This window comes from Pleurodeles waltl, chromosome 10 (genome assembly GCF_031143425.1).
Source record: "Pleurodeles waltl isolate 20211129_DDA chromosome 10, aPleWal1.hap1.20221129, whole genome shotgun sequence".
In the NCBI taxonomy this organism is placed as follows: domain Eukaryota; kingdom Metazoa; phylum Chordata; class Amphibia; order Caudata; family Salamandridae; genus Pleurodeles; species Pleurodeles waltl.
This window is the reverse complement of record NC_090449.1, coordinates 945390211-945417016: the sequence shown is the minus strand read 5'-3', so window position 1 is coordinate 945417016 and position 26806 is coordinate 945390211. Positions and strand designations below refer to the sequence as shown.

General features: G+C 43.0%; 1 protein-coding gene across 1 annotated transcript in view; it reads right to left on the bottom strand.

The window, feature by feature from the left end:
* The window catches only part of PDK4 (pyruvate dehydrogenase kinase 4), a 46081-nt gene that overhangs the window by 14594 nt on the left and 4681 nt on the right, over positions 1-26806 (bottom strand). Inside the window, exons 2-5 of the mRNA XM_069211743.1 lie at positions 17082-17223; positions 11900-11971; positions 3164-3348; positions 1673-1762 (exon numbers count right to left, since the gene is read on the bottom strand). Of these exons, the coding sequence (XP_069067844.1) occupies positions 1673-1762; positions 3164-3348; positions 11900-11971; positions 17082-17223 (489 nt within the window). The remainder of the gene's footprint in view (positions 1-1672; positions 1763-3163; positions 3349-11899; positions 11972-17081; positions 17224-26806) is intronic.

The following is a 26806-nucleotide window of genomic DNA, read 5'->3' as shown; positions in this document are numbered from 1 at the left end:
TGAGTTCAGAGGGTTGGAACTCAATGGTACAGAAGTGATGAAAACACATTTTACAAATAAGTGTAGCAGTAATAGTGAAATGATTTCAAAGATGATAAACTACCATTAGTACATTAAGCATTGATATAATAAACAATTTCACAGTTGCCAACAGTTCGAATTGCTGTTTGCAACTGCAACTGCAAAGAACTTTAACCACTGAACTAAAGCCATTTTAGGAGTCACTCCATCCTAAATTACTATTTGGAAGGGATGCCGATTCCAAATAGTTAATCGGTATGGCACGTATCAATATTCTGTGACCAAAATCTGTTCCCATACTTTGACAAATTAAGGACTCCCGAATTGGAGAGGGAAGGCATTCATAAAAGTGAAACACTCCCATCTGGGCAACTTCCCCTTTGTGAATGTGGAAAAAAACTTTTGTTGTGGAGTAGGAAGTAGTCAGGGGACCACTGCCAACTCTCAAAGTTTTTAAAAAACATAAACCATTTTTAAACAAAGTACTGTTTCCTCTAAGGATAACTCATTACATTAAAAGCACTTTACTAGCAGGGTACCATACATATGACGGCCACCAGCTGGAATCATACATCGCTACCCACCACATTATTATTTATGAGGTAGGTCGGATTGCGTCCCGCTTCAAATCGGAATTTTACAAATCAACCTATCAGTACATTTGTAAATGTCTTTATTTTTATTTCCAACCAGTTTTTAGTACTTTAGACTCTATATTATCTGACATTATTATATACCAAAATGTGCTCCACAGTGTTCACTGAAAAGAAGCTCAGCTGCAATCATGAGCCTAAGTTCTAGAGGGTCATCATCAGAAATGTGTGGCTTGTCTTGTGCACGTACACACGAGGCATAACTGCCACAAAAGTGAATAAAAAGTGGCGAAACCTGTTGCCCATTCTTCTGCTACTGCGGAGCAATCCCTCATTGTTGCACAGTTCTCGTGTCCTCACTCTGCCAGTACACATGTCTTCTCATAAACTCCAGGAATGTAATAACTTGGACAGGGAATGTTACAAAGCCTCTTTGCTCAGCAAGAAATATAACTGTAGTAGTTCTGTCTGTGCTCTAGGGTTATAAAAAACTAAATTAACTATGCAGAAACATTATACGTAATCCCCAATGCTCTACACATACACTTTATGGCTGGCCTTACTAGTTTGTCTGTCCAACACACTGCATGGGCAACTGCTGGAAAAAGAGGTGCACTTGGGCAACATCGCTTTTCAGAATTGCTAACGTTTTTTCAAATCTATATTAAATACCCAGCACATGAACTATCTGTAAAGAGCTTCCAATTTTCACATACCAAGTGATCAAATACATCTAAGGACATGTACAACGGTTAACTCTGTTTCACACATATAAGGCTAGGAGGAAGATGCATTACCACTGAGATGACTGCTGAAAAATGATGAGTACAAATGAAAAGAGCAACACAAAGTGAATTCCAACAATAAAATATATTCATTCTCGAATGACAAGGTGTCTGCTTATTTAAAATAGTTAACTACAAGCGCTGTACGCCGGTAGGTTTGTAAAATGTTATTTTAGTCTTACAAAGTTATGAAAAGGGCACAGCGTTAACATCAGTTATATCACATATATACAACATTCAAAGGTACAACATAAATTGTAAATTGACACATACCATTGACAACTTCCACCACATCACAAAAAGGATCAATGCTTCCTATGTGTTTGGGGTGTGCTGGGTTCGTGCTGCCATCAAAAAGTAGCGCTGTAATTAAAAAATATTGTTACAGTTCTTATTCATATTTAAAAGTCTGCATGACACATAAACTCATAAAAATACATTTCTGAAGAGATCAGGGGCCTAATTAGGATGTGGCAAGTTAATTCTATGGCGATGTGTATCTCACATTATGTTTTGAGCTTCAGTGGGGGCTAAACTCATTTTTGCATTACAGATGTGACCAGGCCAGCTCAAACTGCCACTATGTGAGGGAGCATCGTATGTGCAACCAACCATGTTCCCTGAAAGCCAGAGAAGGGATCTTTGCTGAACAGTGCTGCTCCAGCCTTACAGGGTACCAGTCAAAATTCCAGTGGGCGTGTAGAAGAGTGATCTGCTGGATTCTAATGCAAATCTACCATCAGCCTTACTTTTAATTATAGACGTGTGGCATTTGATTGTATTTGTGCATTAGAAGCTGAACTATCCCAGCGGATGAGAAGGCAACATCTTGCGCTGTGGAGAACAATGGGTGAGATGTTACCTTGCAGTCTGCAAAAAGCACTGCAGGCGATCTGCCTAGCTCAGCACAGACTGCAGCTGCACTGCTGACCCTACTGGTGGTGAAGTGTCTGTTGCTTCTTGGGCAAGTGTACAGCGCGCACTTCTGCGTGATAAGTTGTAATACAAGGAGTACAGGTTAAGATTCTGGTGCGGCAATGCCACTGTTAGCAAGAACTGGATGAGCATGGCAAAATATCAGTTTGTCAGTTTTATTACTTAATGCACTCACTTTTTCCATAAGTGTCAGCGTTTCACTGTTTGTTAATACATAGTTTTGTTCCCACCATTTAAATAAGGCACATTCTTTTTGTTCCCAAATTCTAGCCTATGAATTAATGGTGCCCACCTGGGGAATCTAGTAGGTACGGCTGAGCTACAAATGTAGCTTATGTCTTCAATACAGTCTATGGTTGAAATTCTAAATTGCCGTACTTTGTTGAGCCCAAGAGGACAAGCCAAAGTATTACAAGGCTATACCTGGACTCACCTTATTAAGCATGCAAATAACTAGGTTTTCTTTTGCATTACCCCTTTCCAGTCCTTTTATCACACCTGCGATGTGTTGTGTCATATTTACTACTAATTGCAAATAATTCTTCTGTTAAATTTGGAGAAGATTTCAAACTAAATCAGAGGATCTAGTTCAGGTATTTCAGGAAAATCTATATTACTGGCTTCTCTCAGCAAACTGTAAATTTGCCATTTCTTTGCAAACTAGACCCATTGTAACCAATTGCACTGGACAGGCTTTGCAGTGCATGGTTTTGTATTAATAAATGCATTTGAAAAGAAAAGTAAAAGAAACATGGGCAGATATTTGACTTGTAATAAAAATAGATCAAGAACGTTTGACTTGAAGAAAGGTAAAATATTTTTGCTTACTATGCTGGTTAATTAGCATTCTGATGGAAATTCGGCTCATGTAGAACCGGTCCAAGAAATACTGCACATTTTGATTGGTGACGGGATCAACTCCAAATGCTTCTTTGTATTCTAATACTCCTTGTGCCATTGTCGGTACCACGTTGTTGTGCCTGTTCCGGATGGTGACTAGAGTCTCTGTAAAACTAAACAAATCAAGAAATCTCCATATATATATATATCTAAAGTTTGACAAAGGGATATGTGTGAACAAGGTTGTAACAACATTGTGCTCTAGTTTTCAGGATTTTTTCTACCTCTTGAACACTTTTTGCATTTTAAAATGTATTTACTGCGCATTGTATGCTACACACATCGGTAATATCTTACAAGTATCTTTTCCTTTTATCCTGATAAACGTTTTACTTATTATTAACATGTACACAGACATCTATGTTTAATCCAAATGTGACGACGATTCGTCTATTTTACATTTAAAAAGTAATGTAAATATTTCACTGCATTGCAAACTCTAAAAAATATTGCCTAAATCCATGGTCGATCTTAACACAGCATCTAGTTGAAGCACTGTAAGGTACATTATAGGAGACCAACAATGCTCTTCTGATTGTGAAATCCTATGAGCGAAATTCAATTAAATTACTTTACCACTGCCACTGGGCAGTCAATATTCTCTTAGCCACGCACATAGTGACATAGTGAAAGAAGCCTTCTATAATGTCTGTTTCTCTCACATATTATATCACTAGCATCACATGGCTTTACATTACAAAGCCCTGCTTCTAAAACAAACTAATTTTGTCTTTCACAATAAAAGATGTAAGTTGAACCGACCTACACATTTCTTTGGGTTAAAAAATCACAGCTCTTCCCAAAAACTTCCATTTTATAATCCTATGGGAGACTCGAAAGGCAGCTGTTGAGAGTTTTGGGAAATCCCTTGACATGATTTGGAGAGGCGTTCAATAAACATATGGCTATATGGGACAAATCATTAATTTCTGTAAAGTAAACATAGCATGCATTCCATCAATCTTTACACAAGTATTCGGAAGAGCAAGCCTCAGAAAATTATTATTTTCAAAACTATTTTGAAAAGATTTTTTAGATTGTCAGTGGTTTTAAAATTCTCACGTCCTTCAATTAGTTGCATTCTTTGCCTGTGTTTCAAACAATGCACAAAAACTCCATACAAGGTTTCTAAATTTTAAACCACAGCCTACCTGAAATCAGAGCACCAGATTAAAAAGTATAATTAGAAATCTGCACTTTTTGCATGTCCTCAACAAATATTATTTTTTAAGGGCATAGTCAATAGGTATGTTTGATGGCCTGTGTGGATGTAGATACACATGCTTTGCATAAGTCCGCCATTTAGTGCTGGGTCTGGAGTGTTACAAGTTGTTTTTGTTCGAAGAATCTTTTCATGTCACAGGATCGAGTGACTCCTCCTCTCCATGATTCTGCGCATGGGCATCATGTCCTTTGTTAGATTGTTTTCTCTCCGCTGTGGGGTTTGGACGTGTGTCCTCTCGCTCCAGTTTTTCCTCGGCTTGGTCTACTTCGATCTGTTCTCTTCCATCTTTCTTTGAGCGACGGTACTGTACTGAGATCAGGTTTCTGTCTTTTGCAGGGTTGATCTGAATTTCTGCTCCAGAAGCGGGCTCACCGCCCTTTGGGTTGTCCTCGCCTGTCTCGGGCCTACTCCTCCATATGACGTCGGACTAAGCAGGGCCAATGGAACATACCCCATTTCGGTTTTGCCCTCGATGCCACTCTAAATTTCCCCACACCGACCAACACCTAGTATGTAATTTGACTCTCTCCCCGGACCACAACTAATACACTTGCACGCCTCCTGTTCCCTTCTGTCCAAGACAACGCTCCAGGAGTGAACAGCTCGCCATTGGAGATGTCGTTCAAGACACCAGACAGCACGCCGGATAGCTTCGGGGAAGAGCACCCGCAGGAGGAGCTGGAACAGGAGGAGACCTTTTTCATCAAAGACTCAGACGTACAATCCGACATTGAGAGCCAACCGGTCACCTTTACGCAACCTGTAAGTAGAACAATCCCAACTCCCATTCAAAGACATTAAAAAAGCCCCAGAAGCAGGTCGCTGTACCAACCCTGCCTTAGGGCCATGGTCAGATCTGAAAATCTCTTTTGGGTGCCCCACCTTCTGGCTCAGCACCAAAGACAGCCAAGACCAAGACGTCTTCGGCATCGACTTTTGGCTCGGCAGACTCACACACTGCTTCGGGATCAAGCAGAGGCATTGACTCGAGCGCTTCGGCACCAATCAAGAAAGCCTCAACATCAACTTCGAAGCCGACAGCTTCGCACCAACCAAAGAGTTCGGTACCAAACATTTTTAAATAAAAGACTGTGCCTCAAAAACACTCCAGTCATTCTTCAGATACAGCTTCACCAGTGGAGCCCATGTAAGAGGTTATGGATGCTCGTTAGTGCCAGCTTCATATTCAGAAAGAAGGAGGAAGAATTATTGCTTCCCCCCTGCTCCAATTAAAAGGAAGCTAACCTTTGAGGAGGCTTTGGACACTACTCCTCCCACAAAGAAGGCCTCCAAGGACAAGGCTCAAATTAGACCCTGGTCTTCTCCACCACATTCTCTAGCTCTTCTTTCCACCCTTCCACTGCCTCCTCAATCTCCTACAACACAACCACAGTTTTCACCACAGGATTCAACCAGCACCACCAAAGGATGATTTGGGGGACACAATGGGTCTTATATGACCCAGATACTATTCTGCCAAATGACCCAGATCTATATCCTGTACAACCCTCACCACCGGAGGACACAACATCTTTTCAGCAGGTGATAGCAAGGGCAGCTGCATTACACATTGTCCAGCTTCACACCGACCCCATTGAAGAATATACCTAAAAATGCTAATGATATCTTCAAAGAACTCATAAGGTCCTGAGTTATCACCCTAGAGTGGATAAAAATACAACGCAGCAACTTCAGACCCTCTTTTTATACAGGCTCAAATTTCTCCAGAGTCAATAGTGGTCAGTACTGCACAAAAACGTACTAATAGCCAACCTACAGGAGATTCACCCCCTTCTGACAAAGAAAGCAAGAAAGCAGATGCAGCGGGGAAAGGAGTGGCAGCACAAGCTGCCAATCATTCGTGTATGCCAAGCACTATGAGCACTGTACGAATAGGCCTACTGGGATGAAATGGAGAATCTCCTTCAGTACCTCCCAGAGGAGCACTGCAAAATGGTGCAAGTGATAGTATCAGATGGTCAAACTATTTCTAATTACTCTATTTGTTGTGCAACAGATGCCACAGATACAGAAGCACGCAGTATTATTACAAGCATCATTATACACAGGCATTCTTGGCGCAGGTGTTTAGGATTCATGCCAGAAATACAGCAGGCAGTACTCAACATGCCATTTGATAGAGAACACTCATTCAGCCAACAAGTGGATACCACAATAGACAAACTGAAAAAAAATCACAATCAGCAAAAGCAATGGAGGCACTACTAACCACCACACAATGTGGTAATTGTCATCTGCCACAATTATGGGGAGGCTTCAAACCATCATCTACAGAGCCTTCCACCTCTCAAAACAGATAAGCCTACCACTTTACAACAGAGGTTCCTTTAGGGGATCATACAGAGGCTGAAATAACAACGGCAGAGGTAAGGCATCAACTTCCAGAGGATTTGCCCCCACTACATGCCAGTAACTACCTACACCTTCTACCACCTCACACTTCACAAGTAGGGGTAAGGCGGAAAAAACTTCTATCGACAATGGTCAGAGATCACCACAGACCAGTGAGTTCGTTCAATTATCCAACATGATTATCGTCTGGAGCTCACTTCCACTCCACCAAACATTCCCCCTCGCAATCACAAATTCTCACAACACCTCACTCATCTCAAAGAAGAGGTACAATCCATTCTTCTCAAAGGGGCTATAGAACCAGTCCCCTTCTCACAGCAAGGGTCAGAAATATACTACCTCTGCTTCTTTATACTAAAGAATCACAGCTCACTCAGGCCAAGTCTAGATCTCAGACCACTAACTCCCTACATTCTCTCAGAGCAGTTCCATATGACCACTCTCCAAAATGTCATTCCACTGTTACAGCAAGGTGACTTTATGACAGGTTAGATCTAAAGGCTGCTTACTTTCATATTCCCATTCACCCAGCACATCACAAATGTCTCAGATTCGTAATTCTAGAAATAAATTATCACTTCAAGGTGTTGCCTTTCAGGGTCACAACAGCTCTCAGGGTCTTCACAAAGTGTCTTGCAATAGTTGCTGCATATCTCAGACGTCAACACATTCATGTCTTCCCTTACTTGGACAACTGGCTCATCAAAGCTCGTAAGTTACAACACTGTCAATGTCACACTCATTTGACAGTGCATCTCTTTCACACCCTGGGAATCACAATCAATGTTCTCAAATCCAATCTCCAACTTTTGCAAATACAGCCCTACATAGGAGCAGTGCTCAATGTGCAAATAGGGTTAGCATATCCAAGTCCATCTCGGATTCAAGCTTTTCAAACTATAATTTCCCAGTTGTAGGAAGACTATACTTGCACAGTAAAGACAGTGAAGCAACTATTAGAAATAATGGCGTCTTGCATTGCCATTGTACCTCATGCCAGACTGCCCATGCATCCCCTATAACAGTGTCTGTCTCATCAGTGGTCTCAGTAACAGGGTAATCTCGAAGATCTAGTGTTGCTGGACCGCCAGGCTCACCGCTCTGCAATGGTAGAATTCTACCAACTTCTCCTAAAGGCAGCCATTTCTTGACCCTGTGCTTCAAATTACTCTGACTACAGATGCATCGCAAACAGGTTGGAGAGCTCACTTCAATAACCTCACAATACAGGGGCTCTGGGATCCCATTGAAAACACTTTGCATATCAATTACCCGGAACTTCAAGCAATTGAAGGCTTTTCTTCCACAACTCTCGCACAAAGTGGTTCTAGTCCATACGGACAACATGACAGCCATGTATTATCTGCAAAACCAGAGCGGGACACATCCTCCTCAGTTGTAACATCTTGCTCAAACAATTTAGAGATGGGAAATTCACCACCACATTTACTTAGTGGCAGAGTATCTTCAAGGCATAGACAACCAATTTGCAGACCTATTCAGCAGGCTGCAGCAACAAGTCCACCAACGGTTTACTCCACCCACAAGTCCTTCAACAGTACTTCCTAAAGTGAGGAACACCTCAAATAGACCTTTTCAAAAATACAAAATGCCAAAACGCTGCGTCCAGATACCCACACCCTCAGTCCAAAAGCAATGCTCTATGGATGAATCGGTCAGGGATATTTGCTTACGCTTTTATGCCTCTCCCACTTATTCCCTCTCTAGTTCGCAAATTGAGGCAAACCTCTCTCACCATGAACCTTGTAGCTCCCACATGGGCACATCAAGCTTGGTTCACAACGCTTCTGGATCTATCACTAGTTCCACACGAGAAGCTCCCCAACAGGCCGGACCTTCACACTCAGAATCAGGGACAGATAAGGCATCCAGACCCCAAATCGCTCCACCTTGCGATATGGCTCCTAAAGTCATAGAGTTCATTTACTTAAAACTACCACAGGAATGTATGGTCATTCTAAGAGAAGCACGTAAACCTACAACCAGACGGTGTTATGCTGCAAAATGGGAACTTTTTGTATAATACTGTCAACCTAAACACACTGACCCATTCAAAGCTTCCATTCAAGACATTGTTTGTTATTTGGTACATTTTCAGAAAGCAAACTTAGCATATTCATCTTCATTTAGCAGCTATAGCTGTTTGTCTCAAAAATAGACGATACATCTCTTTATTCAGAATCCCAGTTATTAAGACTTTCATGGAAGGTCTTAAAAGAATCATTCCATCAAGGGTACCTCCAGCACCATCGTGGAACTTTAATGTTGTTCTTAAGAGGCTCATGGGTGCACCTTTTGAGTCAATGCATATATGCTCTTTACAGTTCCTTTCATGAAAGGTGGCTTTCTTGGTAGCTAACACCTTCCTAAAATGTGTAATGCAACTCTAGGCTCTAACTTTAGAAGAACTATTCTTCCAAATACACAGGAAGTGAGTAGTTCTTCGAACAAACCCTAAATTCCTTCCAAAAGCTGTTTCACAATTCCATATCAACCAACAATTGAATTACCATTTTTTTTCCCTTTCGCAGAAAGAGCTCCTCATACACTAGATGTTAAAAGGGCTCTCATGTATAACATTAATAAAACCAAAGAGTTTAGGAAATCTAAGCAACTTTTTGTTGATTTTTCAGTACCTCCTAAAGGCAATCCAATATCAAAAAATGGTATAGCTAGATGGATAATCAAAATAAATCAAACTTGCTATGCTAAAGCCAAACAGAAGTTACCTGTTACCCGTAGAGTACACTCCACTAGAAATAAGGGTGCCTCTATGGATTTTCTAGGTAACATCCCCATTGCAGATATATGCAAAGCTGCTACTTGGCCTATACCACATACATTTACTAAACACTACTGTGTAGATGTTTTAGCACGCCAACAACTAATGTTGGCCAGGTAGTGCTCAGAACTCTTTTTCAGTCAACTCCAACTCCTACAGGGTAGCCACTGCTTATGTGGAGGAACTGATTTACGGTCTATGCAGTGCTTGTGTGTCTACAGCCACTTTTGCCATCAAACGGAAAATGTTACTTACCCAGTAGACATTTGTTTGTGGCATGTAGTGCTGCAGATTCACATGCACCCTCCCTCTACCCAGGACGACTGTAGCTGTTGCAGTTACTTTAATTGTACATATGTAAATACATTGCATGACCATCTCTTTCTCTTTACTCTCTATACACTCCTTTCTTCACCCCCCTCTGGAAAAACAATCTAACAAAGGACTTGATGCCCATGCTCAGTATGACGAGAGTAGGAGTCACTCGATCTTGTGACTCAAAAAGATTCTTCGAACAAAAACTTGTAACACTCCAGACCCAACACTAAATGGAGGACTCATGCGAAGCATGTGAATCTACAGCACTATTTGCCACACACAGATGTCTACTGGGTAAGTAACATTTTCTTTTGGACCTCTCAGCACTGGGAAGCTGCTAACCACTCCCCAGTTTATGTACTCTATCCTTAAACATGACAGGTAACTGCCAAACGCAAATTTGCATATTTTACTTTTAGGTAAGTGTTCAAAATCTGCAGAAAGACTGTGCAAGTGGCATAAAAGCCCAATGTACCATTTGGGATATATTGCGGCCTTACATCACCCACAGTGGTGACTTTAAAAAAACTGTTACGCTAACCCACAGGGCTGTACTCCAGCAAGTCAAGCTTCAGCATTAATATGCCATGTATCGCCATTCGATCCTAGAGAGTGTCTAGTTTCAGGACTAACATGGCCCACTGACATACTATGAGTGTTTGTTTACATATTATTTAACAATTCCTAAATATTTGTCCCTGGTAAGGTATTTTTGTCAATATTGTGTTGATTTAATCCTTACATCATTCTTCATTTTACTTATTTGGTTTGGGAATATTATCTGCTGTATTTCTTATTGTTGGTTTGGAGCTGCTAAAATATTTACAATGCATTTTCCCTAAGAGAAGCCTGTTACTTTGGCCGTAGCTCCCAGGTGAAAACCCCAGCTTCCAGTTTATAATTTTTAGATACTAAAGGCCTGATGTGCGACGCCATTATGTGGTTGCAAAAGGCGCACTTCGGCTTTTGCGAATGCAAAATGGCTTTTCCCAAAGTACTATTCCTATTTTGTGAGCCGGCATGCAAATACCGACTCACAAAATAGGGATTGCGACTCGCAATTCGGAAGGGGCATCCCTTCCTAACTGAGAGTCGCAGGGGATGTCTGATTGTTTTGTGACTGCAATTGCGGTCGCAAAACAATCACAGTTACCACCAATTTCAAATTGGTGGTAACCCATTTACAAATGGGAAGGGGTCGGGGGACTCCTTTGTGAATGGAAGCGAAAATATTTTTTCAGAGCATGCAGTGGTCCCAACAACTACTGCCTGCTCTCAAAAAAATTAAACAGAAACATTTTGTTTTTTGTTTTCTTAATGCATCCAGTTTTCCTTTAAGGAAAATGGGCTGCATTAAAAAAAAAACTGTTTATTTAAAAGCAGTCACAGACATGGTGGATTGCTGTCCCCAGGAGGCCACAATACCTGTGAGTGCAGCCATTCTCAATGGGGTCGCAAACTACAACCTACCTTATGAATATTGGTGAGGTAGGTAATTTGTGACCCATTAGGAATCGCAAACAGTGCGAGTTACACTGTTGTGCATTTGGCTTTGTGACTCGCATATGAGTCGCAAATTGGGAGACGCATAACTCAGGGTCGTACATCTGGCCCTAAATTGCTTAACTTTGTGTGAGTTCATCCATTGCAGTAATCCACTTCGATTAAGTACAGATTATGAGGTTTAGCAGAACAAAATATAGCATCAACAGCCACATGATTCTGAAGCATTCTCAAAGTCAGGATTGGCGTTGGAGTACAACAGCATTCAACATTTAATTATCCCAAGTACCAGAAAACAAGCCTATCATATGTAGTTCTGTTACAAAGCTAAAAGAAGTGAAGAAAAGGGAGTGAAAAAAGTAATTGCATGCATAAAACAAAGAGTATTAGTGAGAGTTTTTACCAAAAAAACGAATATTCAACATGAAAATATTATACTTACTCAGATAAAGCTCTCTGGTCATCTGAGTTTCTGTCCTGGAATTCTATCATTTCCATTAAACTGTGAACATACCTACAAAGAAGTAGATGATAAAATGGACAATGAAGAAATGGATTCAAAGCATGAACATTTACATCGCAGGGTGAGTATACAAATCAGCTAGGCCAGTTAACATATTTTGACACTAGATCTTCCTTTTACTGATAAGAAAATAATATGGATTTCATGCCTGATGCTAAGAACAGGAATACTGCATGTTGGTTTAGGTTTTATAACCACATATTCCATTAAACTGAAGGTTTTTTTTTTTAGGAATTTCAAAATATTTTTCTCTTTTGGGTAAAGAACAATCATTTCCATTTTAAAAAGGGTTTCAGTGAATATTGCAGGATTCCAATTACATAATTTTCCCAAGATCAAATCAGGTATCAACTGTGGCCTGCTTTTCGCCTGGCACAGCATCTCTCGGGTTAAGGTGGGTGAGTATGCTCAGGCCATAAAACCAGAGTAGCTCACATGGTCTTCATACATGCAGGGTCTGAGTGAAGGGTGTGGTCACTGGCCACCAGCTCCTCCCACAATTTGCACCCTTGGAATCCACTATGCATGGCCTTCAACCATACTCTTATACCCAGCTCATGAGCCTCCAGAATCTGATAAGCATGACATTTGGCAAAGCGCAGAAGATTTTAGGATCCGGATGTGGCATCTGACAATGACCTGTCCCCAGACCTGCAATGACCATGAAAGTTTTGAAGACAGCCTCTTTGTCCCAGGAACTCTCTGAACACATGTTTGACCATGCAAAATGAGATGTGAAAAGAGAACATGGTCTCTTTCCTCATCGCTCAGTGCCCCCAAATCCCAGGAGCCTGCAGTCACTCCATGTACTCAGCGTCTGTGGGTTGGGTGACGGGTATGTACACCCAGTTCCAAACCAAACACCATGTAAGTTCTCTATGCCAGCTATGTGATGGACTATAATGATCAATGGGCTTCTGCATGTGGTTGGCCTGCAACTGACTAGAAGAGGACCTTTCCTTTTCCTTCCCATGCTGATGAAAATGTTTTGGAAAGTTCAAGCTCATGAAGTCTCAGCTATGAACAGATTGGATTGATAAACCTCCCCACCACAGGAGTTATTGATTTTCTTCTTTATCAATTCTTTATCAATAAATTAAAACAAATAATGGCAAAAGATGGCAAAATAATTTTGAGCATGTCACATAACTGAAAAAGCCCACTACATGTCTTAGAGATAGTGCTAAACTTCCTCTCCAACCTTGGACACTATTAAACTAGGAAAACAGTATACATTTTAACTGCTCTGACTTGTATTCTATGTAAAGCTAATCCGCAATACTATCATCTCTCTTTCAATGAACAAGCATTGGCAAATATGTCTCGCCTATACAAGAGCTACTGGCTTTGGCAATGTGCATTTGCCATGTTGTATAACAGTGTGGCTGCTGTTCAGCATGGCTAAACGTTAATGGTGTAGAGTGTAATAGAATGGGGTGGAGGGGTAGAGTGTTGTAGAGTGGATTTGTTGGAGTGTCACAGAGTGGAGATGAGGGATTAGAGTGTTGTAGAGGGGAGTAAAGTTTGGTGGTTCAGTGGCAAAGAGTGTCATACAGTGGAGTAGAGTGGGGTAGAATAGGATGGAGTGCGTTGGAATGGATTGAGCTAGTGAATGTACTGGAGTGGAGTGGGGTGGACTGCAGTGGGGAAGAGTGTGGTGGATTGAGTAGAGTGGGATGGATTGAGTGGAGTGGGGTGGATTGGAGTGAGGTGGACTGGATTGGAATGGGGCAGATTGGGGTGTGTAGGAAGGATTGGAGTGGGATGGGTTGGAGTGGAGTGTGTAGATTGGGTTGGTGTGGTGTTGATTATAGTAGGGTGGATCAGATTGGAGCTGGGTGGATTGGAGTGGGGTGAACTGGGATAGAATGGAGTGGACTGGGGTGCGGTGAGGTGGATTTGATTGGAGTGGGGCATACTGAAGAGAGGTGGATGGTTTTGGATAGGAGTGGGGCAGATTGGGGTGTGTAGGAAGGATTGGAGTGGGATGGGTTGGAGTGGAGTGTGTAGATTGGGTTGGTGTGGTGTTGATTATAGTAGGGTGGGTCAGATTGGAGCTGGGTGGATTGGAGTGGGGTGAACTGGGATAGAATGGAGTGGACTGGGGTGCGGTGAGGTGGATTTGATTGGAGTGGGGCATACTGAAGAGAGGTGGATGGTTTTGGATAGGAGTGGGGCAGATTATTTTGCATTGAAATGGTGCAGACTGGAGTGGGGCAGATTGTTTTGGACTGGAGTGGGACAGATTGTTTTGGATTGGTGTGGCCCAGATTGGAGTGGGTCGGATTGGAGTAAAGCAGATTGTTTTGGATTGGAGTGGGGCAGATTGGAATGGGTAGGCTATTTTGGACTGGAGTGGGGAAGAATGTTTTGGACTGAGGCGTGCAGATTTGAGTGGGGCAGATTGGAGTGCGGCAGATTGTTTTGGGTTGGAGTGGGGCAGATTGCTTTGGGTTGGAGTGGGGCATTTTGTTTGGATTGGAGCAGGGCATATTGTTTTGAATAGGAATGGGGCAGATTGGAGTAGGGCAGATTATTTTGGATTGGAATGACACAGACTGGAGTGGAGTGGACTGGAGTGGGGCAGATTGTTTTGGATTGGTGTGGAGAGGATTGGAGTGGGGCAGATTGTTTTGGATTGGAGTGGCCTAGATGGGAGTGGGGCGGTTTGGAGTAAAACAGATTGTTTTGGATTGGAGTGGGGCAGATAGGAGTGTGGGTAGGCTGTTTTGGACTGGAGTGGGCAGATTTGGGTGGGGCAGATTCTGTGGATTGGAGTGCATCAGATTTTACTGAGCAGATTGTTTTGGATGGGAGTTGTGTACACTGGAGTGGGGCAGACTAGAATGATCCAGTTTGGAGAGAGGCAGATTATTCTGGGTTGGAGTGGGGGAGATTGTTTTGGATTGGTGCTGGGCATATTGTTTTTGAGTGGTACAGGCTGTTTTGTTTTGGGGTGGGGCAGATTATTTTGGATTGAAGTGGGGCAGACTGGAATGCGGAAGATTGAAGTGGGGCACATTTTTTAGATTAGAGAAGGGATAGATTGTTTTGGATTGGAGTGGGGTGGGTTGGGAGGATTGGTTTGGGGTGGGTTGGAGTGGATTAGATTGAGGTAACTTGTTTGGACTGGAGTGGGGAGGATTGGACTGATTGGGGTGGATTGGTGTGGGGTGAGGTGAGATGGACTGGTGTGGACTGTAGTGGTGCGGTTTGGAGTGTACTGCACGAGCATGTGTTAAAGCATCATTTCAGAAATTACACATAAGAAACAATTTCTTTAGCAATATTTAGAATATTTTATTGGAGTGGGGCATATTGAAGTGAGGCAGATTGTTTTGGATAGGTGTGGGGAAGATTGGAGTGGGGAGGACTGGTGTGGGGCAGATTCCTTTGGATTGGAGTGGGGCAGATTGTTTTCGATTGGTGTGGCCCAGGCTGGAGTGGGGCAGATTGGAGTAGGACAGATTGTTTTGGATTGGAGTGGGGCAGTTTGGAGTGAGTAGGCTGTTTTGGATTGAAGTGGGGCAGAATTATTTGGACTGGCATGGGCAGATTTGAGTGGGGCAGATTGGAGTGTGGCAGATTGTTTTGGATTGGAGTGCAGCAGATTGCACTGAGCAGACTGTTTTGGATTGGAAGTGTGCAGATTGTAGCGGGCATATTATTTTGGATTGGAATGGGACAGATTAAAATGAGTCAGATTGGAGTGAGGAAGATTGTTTTGGGTTGGAGTGGGGCATATTGTTTTGGATTGAGTGGGGCATATTGTTTTGGATTGGAATGCGGCAGATTGGAGTTGGGGCAGATTGTTTTGGAGTGGTGCAGATTGTTCTGGATTGTGCTGGGGCAGATTATTTTGGATTGAAGTGGGGCAGATTGGAGTGCAGAGGATTGTAGTGGGGCACATTGTTTTGGATCAGAATGGGGCAGATTGTTTTGGATGGGAGTGAGGTAGATTAGTGTGGAGCGGGTTTAGAGGATTGGTTTGGGGTGGGTTGGAGTGGATTGGGGAGAGTGGTTAGGACTGGAGTGGGGAGGACTGGATTAAGTGGGGTGGATTGGTGTATGGTGAGGTGGATTGGCATGGATCGTAGTGGGGCGGTTTGGAGTGGGGTGGATAGGAGTGTACTGCACGATTATGTGTTAAAGCATAATTTCAGAAATACATGTAAGAAACAATTTTGCTTTGCAATATTTTGAATATTTAAATAATCATCATCTTTTGGGGATAGCGGCCACGAGCACAAAAGCAAAGTGAGAAAACATGACTGGGAAAATAAAAGAAAGTTAGCTATAGAAAATAAAACTGTGCAATTTTTTTGTCCTGTTGGGCACATTTTTGTCAGTCACACGCCTTCTGTTTGCAGAGCACTAGAAGTTAAAAAGAACAAAATAGTACCCCACTCACGTCGAAAGCAGGGGACGGGCACTGATTACGTTGAATCAATCAGTGCTTGGTTCCTGCTCCACAGAGAGGAATGGAAATGATACTTGGCTTGCAGTGTCGAATTATGAGGCTATAAAGAGTGCCACGCAAGCCAATAAATGGTAAGTAACGGGAGGGGCCAAGACCCTAACTGTAAACAACAGAGTCTTGTAAGCGAGGAGCATTCACTAGTGCATTGTGAAGCAAACATCCTTGTGCAGGAGGGTTACATTCTGCTTGTGTATGGGTAAACGGTACGTTAAATAGCATGAATGACTTTGGCTCCCATGCAGATTAGAGTCAGTGTGTAGGATTTGTTGCCCAGGCTCTCAATGGGTGACTGTGGAGATTCATGAAAGGAGGTTCTAGATGATTTTCTAGGTAAAGTTTGAAAACGTGATAAGGAATCTTTCATTGGTAGGCTGTAGATCTAAAGATGTCCTATATAAGGAATATAACACGAGTGCATTTAAATTCCTTCATAAATTGAAGGATGGTGCAAATCTATCTAATTTGAAGAGTGATAGTGTTCCACAGACAGGGCAGAGAATGAGAAATCTTGGTTTGGAATGTAGGAGAAAATGCGTGACTAGCTACCCTAAAAAGTATCACTTCACAATTAAAAAGGACCTCGGACCTAATTTGTACTACACATGTTTTTGGACAACTCACCAGCTCTGCACGAGTTGAACTGAAGGCGTTCCTAGCAGCGGGTCTGGGAGAATGTCAATCTCTCTCATGATATTGGCGAGTCTCACTGGAAGTTCTTGTCTCAAAAACATGAAGGAGGTTTTCTCACACCCGTTAGCGGACCCTGAGGAAAAAAACAGCATGTTTAAAACACACCTTTTGTGTGAGCATCTCGCCTCCAACTTTAGGAGAATTCATTAATACAACGTATCTCATTTATTGAGCTGGAAGCGCTTTACACCTACACAACTCATTTAGCAAACCAGGATTTTTAAGTACAGCAAATCACCCGTGAGGGTCTCAAGGAGCCGAATAGTGGACACGGGGAGATTAGTTGATTTGCCCAGAATCACTGGATGTTGAATCGACGCTGAGACTCGAACCTGCTTCCCACAACTTTGAAATCAGCAGCACAGGTCTTTATGCCACACCCTCTCCCAGACCGTTATTTTGTAAGGTCTGCACTGATGTAAAAAGGTAAGCAGATATAATGTGCCTAATTCTTCCTGTCGGTGTAATAGGAATTTGAGCAAGAACGTTTTGCTTCGAAATGTAGATCTGCAACATGCGAATTTCAAATGTAAACAATTGGGAATCAATGTTATCAAATGTCCTGGATTGGTTTGATAATCTCCACTACACAAAAAACAGATACAGCGGAAGTGCCATGTTGTTAATCAAATGTTTTTGAATCCTATTTGGTCCGTGTTGAATGGAGCAACATCTGTTTTCTCCATTCCAGCTAAGGCATTAAACAAGTCTTTTAAATCAAAGGCAGTAAGTATCGGACTGCAAAAGAATAGTTACGGTGGACCTCTGGAGTCCCTACCTCGTTTTGACACCTGCTAAGGTTAGCCTATAAGTGCACCCATGCATAAATAAATTCTTCTGTTTATAACAGGACACAATTGTATAACTGTTTTACTGTACACATCTGCTCCTTTTAAAACTACACCGAGCAGAAATATGCCAGTTGCAATAATCATGATCACAGCTTACCATCCTTGCAGAATTCTCCTGTGGTGTATCATAGTCTGGAACATAATCACACAGCGGTACTATTCATATTCCTTGTCCCTAAGAAATACCCACTTTACATATTAGACGTTCCCAACTGAGATTCCATAAATTATACACATTCGGTATTAACTGTTGCTATTCCCTGTTATGTCAGGCTACTAGCCCCATGAGGGGGTGTGGATGATGTAAAACGGTGTGTGACATTTGCAGAGGTGTATGGTTCCACTTAATCGCGCAAATAAACTGTAGAAAAGACGTTGTATAGCAAGACACTGACTGCAATATGTCCTTGCAGATTTCTTGAGAGATCCTGCCTCCAGCCCTCTTTTGTAACATGACTCAGGGTGGTCCCAGCGGATGCCTATCCTCCTTTTCACTGCTTCACTGGGGTTCCTGCTGTATCCCCCTCTTCTTGGTATCACTGTTCCTGGGGGCCCTGCTTATGTTCTGCCCCCACCCAATTTGAGATCGCTTTAATGCTGCTCACAGTGGCTTGGCTTCTGCTCTGCCCACTTGCGCCTGCCAGCTCCTGTGACCTTTCATTTCTTTTAACTGCTGAGTCATGGCAGTCACTCTGATACACTTGCTGTGGTGCTGCTCTGGTATGCAGAGTCCCCAGCAGGTGCTCTGCATGGTAACATTTGTCAAAAGGGTATACACTGTACCCGTGGGTGACTTTTTGAAATCTTGACAACGAAAAGCCCCACTGCGATCGCCACTACTATTACCACCACCACCGTTACCTTGAACATCTTTGGAATTATCACCAGGAATTAAATGTTTACTTTGACACAAACGTGAGCACTTATCAACAAACCTGCTAACCTTACACGTGTAGGCTTGGTTGGCTCTCATTATTCTACCCATGATTAAACATACCAGCTCTCGCTCTGACTCTAATAACCCTCACTGTGCAAAAGAAGGCTAGTGTCGTGCAGTTTTTTTAAACGTGTATTAGTGCCTTCCACATTAAAAAGCTTGAGCTCTATGGTTGCGCTGACAGTAAGGGCACCGAACTGGTGGTCAGTCATTTCTGTGAAAGTGAACGTTGAGGTCTATCCATCTTTTTCAAGGACATGCCTTTTTATCGTTTTAGGTCACAGTCCCCTTCCCTCACAAATGTACAAATGTATTGACTTTGGATTCACTCAATGACGCTAATTAAGGTTCTCGCTCAAATTATGGACCTCAGCTACATGAAAGAGCACATCATAAGGCTAAGGAACAATGCTGTGTTGACATTTTTCATAGAGCACTTGCTGTAGGTTTCTTGGCGCTGTTAGATATAAGCAGAGATAGAGTGAGACAACTATCTGGAGCTGAGCCAGGACTTGACATAAAAAACGAAGTCTTAAGTGACCAAGCACCTAAAAACTATATACAATTTTTCACATCTAAATCTCTCCGGAAGTGATACTTAGAACTGCTCCTCATAAGGCTTTCATACCTTTAGGAAGAGTCAGGAAGAGGCCACCACAGTTTAGAGGTCCAGATAGCAAACCTTCATTAACCCATTCTTTGCTCACATGTCTTTTAAGCGCTTATAATATCAGCACTTGAGAAACAAAGAGATCTCGGACAGTTCTTGTGGAAGCTAGGCTTAATAAAAGCTGCAGTATTTACATTATGAACAGTACTATGAATAAAACAGAGGGATTTAAACAACATTAGCTGTCTGATACCCAACCAATGCACTTTAGAGCGGAGGGGCCTAGCGTGTACGAAACCAGGAGACCCTACGTGTCAGCATGAAGCTGCATTCTGGCTGACCTGTACTCTAAGAAGCAAATCCCGGAGAAGGCCTAGAGAAACTGAGTTGGCGTAGCCGAGACAGGAGACTATCGCTGCTGAAATGATCAGGCGTTTTGATTCAAACCACAAAAATTGCATCATTTTCCTCAGGAGACTTAAAAATTAACAGCCAGTGGAGAGAAGAAAAGGCAACTGGGCCATATTACGTGAAGTGCTCTGGGGTGCAACGGTCTTGTGCACCTGCTTTCTGCACCGCTGGAGCACTTTAGTATTACTGAAGTGGCAGCAGATACTTGTGTGACCTTTTCTGTAATACAGATAGAGCCAGTACACAAGTATTACCAATACTATCCTAAAGAGGCATAACCTATTTTGCAGGGGGGCATGGCCCCGTGCAAATGAGGGAAACATTTTCTGCACCTATACAGCTAGAGCCAGTACACAAGTATTACCAGTACTATCCTAAAGAGGCATTACCTATTTTGCAGGGGGGCATGGCCCCGTGCACATGAGGGAAACACTTTCTGCACCTATTCTGTATTATGGACACAGGCACAGAGTCAAAGAAGCCGCCAGGGGGTGCACTTAAAGGTAGTGCTTGGTCAGTGCGCCCCAGGGGGAACCCCTTTACGTGGTGTACACTACTTCCCATGGCCTCCACCAAACATTTCCCTGCATGCACCTGCAGTCACCTAGTGCATCTGTTTGCAGGGGGACCTCCACCCCCCTTGACAGTGCAGGCCGGGTGAGCGCCTGCACTGTGAAAGGCAAACGGTCAGCTCCAATCAGCCACTCTGTATTTCACTGATGAGCAGCTGAAAGGGAAGCAGAGATTCGCCGCTGCCCTGGGGACGGTGCAATATCAGTAATAAGGCGCAATGTTTCTGTACGTACTCAGTGCACCTAATTATTGATGCACATGCGGGGACAGTGTGCCATTACTATAACACTGGCCTGCGATTGTTAAGAGAGAATTAGTAATCTATTTTTACTCCTAGGCTTTTTACCAATTTAGATAAGACAGACAGTGCACTCACCTCATAAGGAAAATAGGAAAGAAGCCAGAATATACTGGTATTTTAGATTTTTTGGCATTTAGTGACTGACTGAAATTCTAGATAGGCAACAGATTGTTGTCTGAGTGCACCATTAGTTGGATATCATCAATCTACATCAATCAAGATGAGCATCGATTACTAAGGTTTCCTATTTGAGTGGGATGGTCAAAAGCCGGAAGTCACTACGGCCCTTAACAACTAGTATTTTCGTTTTTTTGCTCATCTTGAGTTATGAAATTTGTAGAACAGATAAGACACTTAGGCCCTCATTTCGACCTCGGCGGTCCTTTGTAAAGACCGCCGAGGTACTGCCGTACTGAAGACCGCCAGTGCAGGCGGTTTTCCGCGCAGCGTATTATGACTGCAGGCAGCCCTACGTCCTTTTTGAGACAGAGAGCCACCAGCAGCCATACTGGCGGTCGGCAGGGAAGTGGAGGCTGCTCCACCTCCACGTCATCAGAACACCGCCCACTGAATCACGTCCCATGATTCAGTGTGGCGGTGTTCTGGTGACGGGGAGCTGGCGGCGGAGCAGCCCCCATGGATCCCGTCCCCTCCCGGAGGATCAATGGACAAGATAAGTTGATCATCGGTTAGGGGAGGGGGTGGGGGGGTGTTGTGTGTGTGCATGGAGGTGTGTGTGTGAGTATGTAGAGGAGGTGTGTCAGTGTGTGTATGCGTGTGGGGGGTGTTGTGTGTATGGGAAATGTGTGCGGGTCGGTCTGTGTGCATGTCTGTTTGTATGTGTGTGTGTAGGGGTGTGTGTATGTGCATGTTGGGGTGGGGAGGGTGTGTGTATGTGCATGTTGGGGGTGGGGGTGGGGGGAGGACTCATGGGTGGAGGAGGGGGGTGGGGAGACACCTAGCAGTGCCAGGGAAGGAATTCCCTGGCACTGCTAGTGCCTACTGCCATGGATTTTGTGGCAGTTCCAAACCACCTGAAATCCATGGTGGTCTGCAGGGTTCTGATACCGCCGGCGGTCTGGTGACGGCCGCCGGGCTGGAGACCGAAGTCTCCAGCCCAGCGGTTGTCACCGCCCTGGCGTTCGGAGTGGAGAAGCAGCGGATGACCATGGCGGTTTACCGTCACTTCTCCTGCGTCTGACAGGGTCGTAATGAGGGCCTTAGTCTAGCTATATGGTACACACTAATCCTTTCTGTTTTCAAGTTCTATGTCACAGGTGTAGAACACATCCAGTCCCAGTATCCTGATTATAAATATTTTCTCTTAAACATATGTCAGCATATTACACTAGTTTATGAAGTTTATAATCAAAACTGTAACCTTACAAGCAGAAGCATTTGTTCATCTATGTTTCATTGGTCCATATTCTTACCATGATTACATACATCAGGGCCTAGTGGTTCCTACCTTGGTAAAGAAGACAAGTCCCACATATTTTTTGGTGCACACTGGGTTCCTTCACGTAACAACCTACTGAACAATGGGTGTCAATGGAGTTGGAAGAACACAGGACTGAAGCAATGTGTGTTCTGTGCAAGTGAACATAAACATTGAAGTCTGTCTTTCTAGTCCAAGGACCAGTCAAGGCCAAATGCCCTATACCTCCTCAAGGAAAGAAAAATCTGAACCACCCATAGGAAAATCATGCAAGTTATTAACTAACGAAAAAACAGATGTAACCGACTAGCACTAACCCTGCCTTATCAGGTTCGATTAAGTTAGGGTACTTCTGAAGCATTTCGTTCTTGATGGAGAGGGTATCTTGATGTTGAAAAACAACTAAATATTGGGTCACCCACAAAAGCATGCTCAGAATGAGAAAGGTAAGTTAGCAGAAATGAGGGAACAGACACCAGTTCATATGACCAAAAAGAAAATAAATAATATCTATTGAATACTTTGTCCTTTGAGCAGAAGTAAGAAGCAAGCTACAAATGAAATAGAGCACGAAAACACTACCTTATTCAACTAACAATAAGAAAGAGGACACAATATATCACATTGATCATTGAAAGGTAATGACCTACTCGCTTGCAACTACTCAAGTCATGAATGCCTTGGTGGTCTACAGAATGCTGAAGTGACCAGTAACCAGCATTAGCCAGGTGACCAGTGTCACTTGGATATTATGAGATCCACCCCCAGATCGGTCTTACTGCGCGGCTCCATGGCTTGGGAGAGCAGGGACATTAGTGCCTCAAGTTGCTTGCATCAATGTCATTACATGGCAAAGATGTGTGAGAAGGCACAGTTTGTTTCATCACATTAAGTGCACAGTTGAACCCGGGACAGCAGTAATAATCAAGCCAGCCCCGCCTGTTGAAAATAAACTTTGGCATAAAAACTGGTAAGTGGAGTTAATGTTGAATGGCTCCACCTTAATGAGCATGGTGGGAGGGCCCTTCAAATATAACTTTAACTTCTGTGCTTGAACTCATGGAATTGCGATCACTGGAAAACAGCTGATGCAAGCAACTGAGGTGCTGAATACGTGTTTTTGACTAAGTACATTTTGCTGATTGTTAATGTGAAGCAACATCCAACAGCGGGCTTCTAGGTAACAGCCAACAAGAACCAACCTTGACTCTGGTTGCTTCATAGATCGCCACCTGCCTTTGCAGAAAGCAAATACATTACAGGCGGGTTGCACTTAACCTGAGTAAATCAGCACAGTAATGGCATCAGGTGACTGAGCATTTACATACTTCAAACAGGGGAATGCATCGGTATATTTACCTCCCCATGATCCACGCTTTGGTTTAATGATGAAAATACCAAGCCTAAGCAGAAATCATATTCTATTTTTACTTTCTAGCTTTGCAGCTGGAGGTCTGTGACTGGATCAGGAGAGGACGAAATTGTTTGAACAAGCGGCCCGAGAACTACTTCTTACGCAAATTCTGCTGTTGCTTTATTGACCTTAAACTTCGCTGAACAGCATTTATGGTCACAGCTCTGCTAATCTGGTCACTGGTTTCTACATTGAGAACCCACGCAGCCCATTCGTAAGCAGCATGGCAGGTCTATGACAAGCACAGATCTCACTGCATGTCACAGTAACTCATAGAGAGTTCTTGGAACAACACCTGCTGTTGACTAGAGAGCTACTGCTGCTATGTCCTCACTAGCAAACTGTTGGTGTGGAATGCAATTCTGCTGAAAACACATTACATTTCAGGATTGATAGTCTACGTATTAAAACAATATACACAGACTCCATACATGTCAAATGCATGCGGTGTGTTTTAGAAGGAAACGCCACATTTTGTTGCACGAAGTACAGGACTGGTAAAGCCTAGTACATTTAACGAAAAGATGAAATACAATGTTAAAGAACAAATCTGGCAACAATATTGTGTTTTTATTAGAGAATTCCTCCTCCTTGCCCAATCTCATTGGGGCTATTCCGTCAGGAAACTGCAGAGACAGTGTGCCTTAAAAAGCTGTGCACTGGCAGTGAGCAGCAGCGCGGCGGGCAGTACAGGGATAAAATAATCGGCATACACCCTACACAGGCCCTGGTTACAAGATGGGCAGAGCGACACCTATGGCTGGCATAGCGCTGCACCAGCTTCTATTTTACCCTGTGTATCCCGATCCTAACTGCTGGGAAATCTGGCCAGTCAAATGTGTGCACGCTGGTCCTCGCTTCCTGGGCCCAATACTACGGGGGGGGGAGACACAATGCTCTCTATTGCCAGCTACAGGCTCGTCTGCACCATTATGCCCTCACAAACGCCCACCTGCAAGACGTGCACAGAGCGCCCCCCCCCCCCCCCCCCCCCCATCAATCCACTGCTCACTACAAGTGGTAAATGGCAGTGTTAATCCCCATGGAACTGGGAATTCTGTGTGAAAATTCAAGTACAAAAACCATATCTGCATTGTTATTCCATATTACGCGGGAGAGACACTGATTATTCGGCAAACTTGTGACGTGTGTGGCAGTACACCTAAATGGCCAGTGACTCTGGTTTAAACTGGTGCATAGTGGACCTCCAAAAATATAATCACAATTTGGGCACAAACTAGTCGATTCACTTCATCTTTTTCTGCCCTTTCCATTCCAACAGCACTTCACCAAGGAACAAAAAAATGAACATTAAATACCAGTTTTTTTTCATACTCGTCGGCAGTGACCAGAATGCGGTCCTTGGGGGCAGAGATTAGGATGATATGACTGGGGCTAGAGCGATCCGTAAATATTTAATTACAACCAAAAAGACTAGTGTTACCAATGGAGGTTGCAGGAACACATTTGAACTTGATCTCAGGCCGTGTAGCTGTAATAAATTCTGGAAGAAAATGACACCACTGTCATTTATCAGTAATGATACATAAAATAACAGAAAAACATCAAACCTGAACTGCTGACCTTTAGGTTAAAGGGATCTGTGAACAGGTAACCAAAAGTGTGTGCTTCACAGGTACTTTCCAAAGGGGCTTATTCTCTAGTAGTAACGATGCTGACCATAGAACTTGATTCTAATACTACATTCTCTATTTAAACAGAAACATCAAAATGAATCACTTAATCTCCCTGGATCTCAAATTGTAACAAGTATTGGTAAAGCCAATAAGTTTCGCATTTGCATTTTCTTTCTATCTAACTGGATTCTAAAATATTATCAAAATGTTATAATATTGTTTTTATAAAGTTTGATAAACCGTTAATGGTTCATTAAATGTAAAACAAACATTATTATAAAATGTCTCTAATATTTGTAATCCAGTTAGATAGAAAGAGTAAACAAAGGTGAAACCTATTGGCATGAGGGCATATGGCGAAGAAGAAAGTAGTCAGCGAAGACTGAAGACCACACGTGGGATAGAAAACAACAAAGAAAGAAGATGGAAGGCGGCATGCAGTGAAGAAGACGCATGCGGTAGGCAGCGAAAAAAGAAGATGGCATGTGGTAAAGAAGAAAGCGAGGACAGAAGAGGGCATAAGGGAAAGAAAACTGCGAAGAAAGAAGACTGACGACAGCATGCGGGAGAGAAGACAGCATGCAGGAAAGAAGGCAGTGAAGAAAGAAGATGGCATGTGGGAAAGAAGACAGTGAAGAAAGAAGACGGCATCTGTGCGCCGAGGAAGAAAGAAGATGGCACCGAAGAAAGAAGACAGGGAAGACGGCACGCAGAAAGAACAAAGAAGACGCCAACGAAGAAAGAAAAAGAAGATGGCAACAAAGAAAGAAGACAGAGAATATGTCAGCGAAGAACAAAGACGCCAGCTAAGTTAGATGACAGCTTCAGGAAGAAAAAGAAGACGGCAGCAAAGAAAAAAGACAACAGCGAAAACAAAAAACATCAACGAAGTACGAAGACAGCATCAGAAAGAAAAAAGAAGACGGAAACGAAGAAAGAAGAGAGAGAAGACGTCAGTGAAGAAAGAAGGAGTCAGCGAAGTGAGACAGCATCAGAATGAAAAAAAGACATTGGCAACAAAGAAAGAAGAGAGAGAAGACGTCAGCGAAGACATAAGATGCCAGAGAGGAAAGAAGATGGCATATAGAAAGAAAAAAGAAGTACCTTCAGCGTCATAGCCAGAGGAAGGACACCTGCCAGTGTCCAATGGGAATTGACCGGAAGGAGTACTTGGTCCAGAGGCAACTCAATGGCAAGATCGGGGAAGAAGACAACAGGAAGTATGTGCGGGTGACGTGCTGGCTAATCAGAAGCACATAAATCAGAGCTACGTTGGAGTAAGCCAATGGTAAATTCAGGTAAATAAGAGGTTGGTTCTAAGACCCCCTAAGTTTTTTTTTTAGCGAGAATAGATTTCACAAGCAGTGTACAAGCGCCTGTACAGGCAAATCCTAAAAATGAATGGGGTTAGAACCAACTCTAGATCCTCTCCCTAACAATATTCTTATTGAATTCCCCTTGTGTCCCACAGCATCTGTGATGCG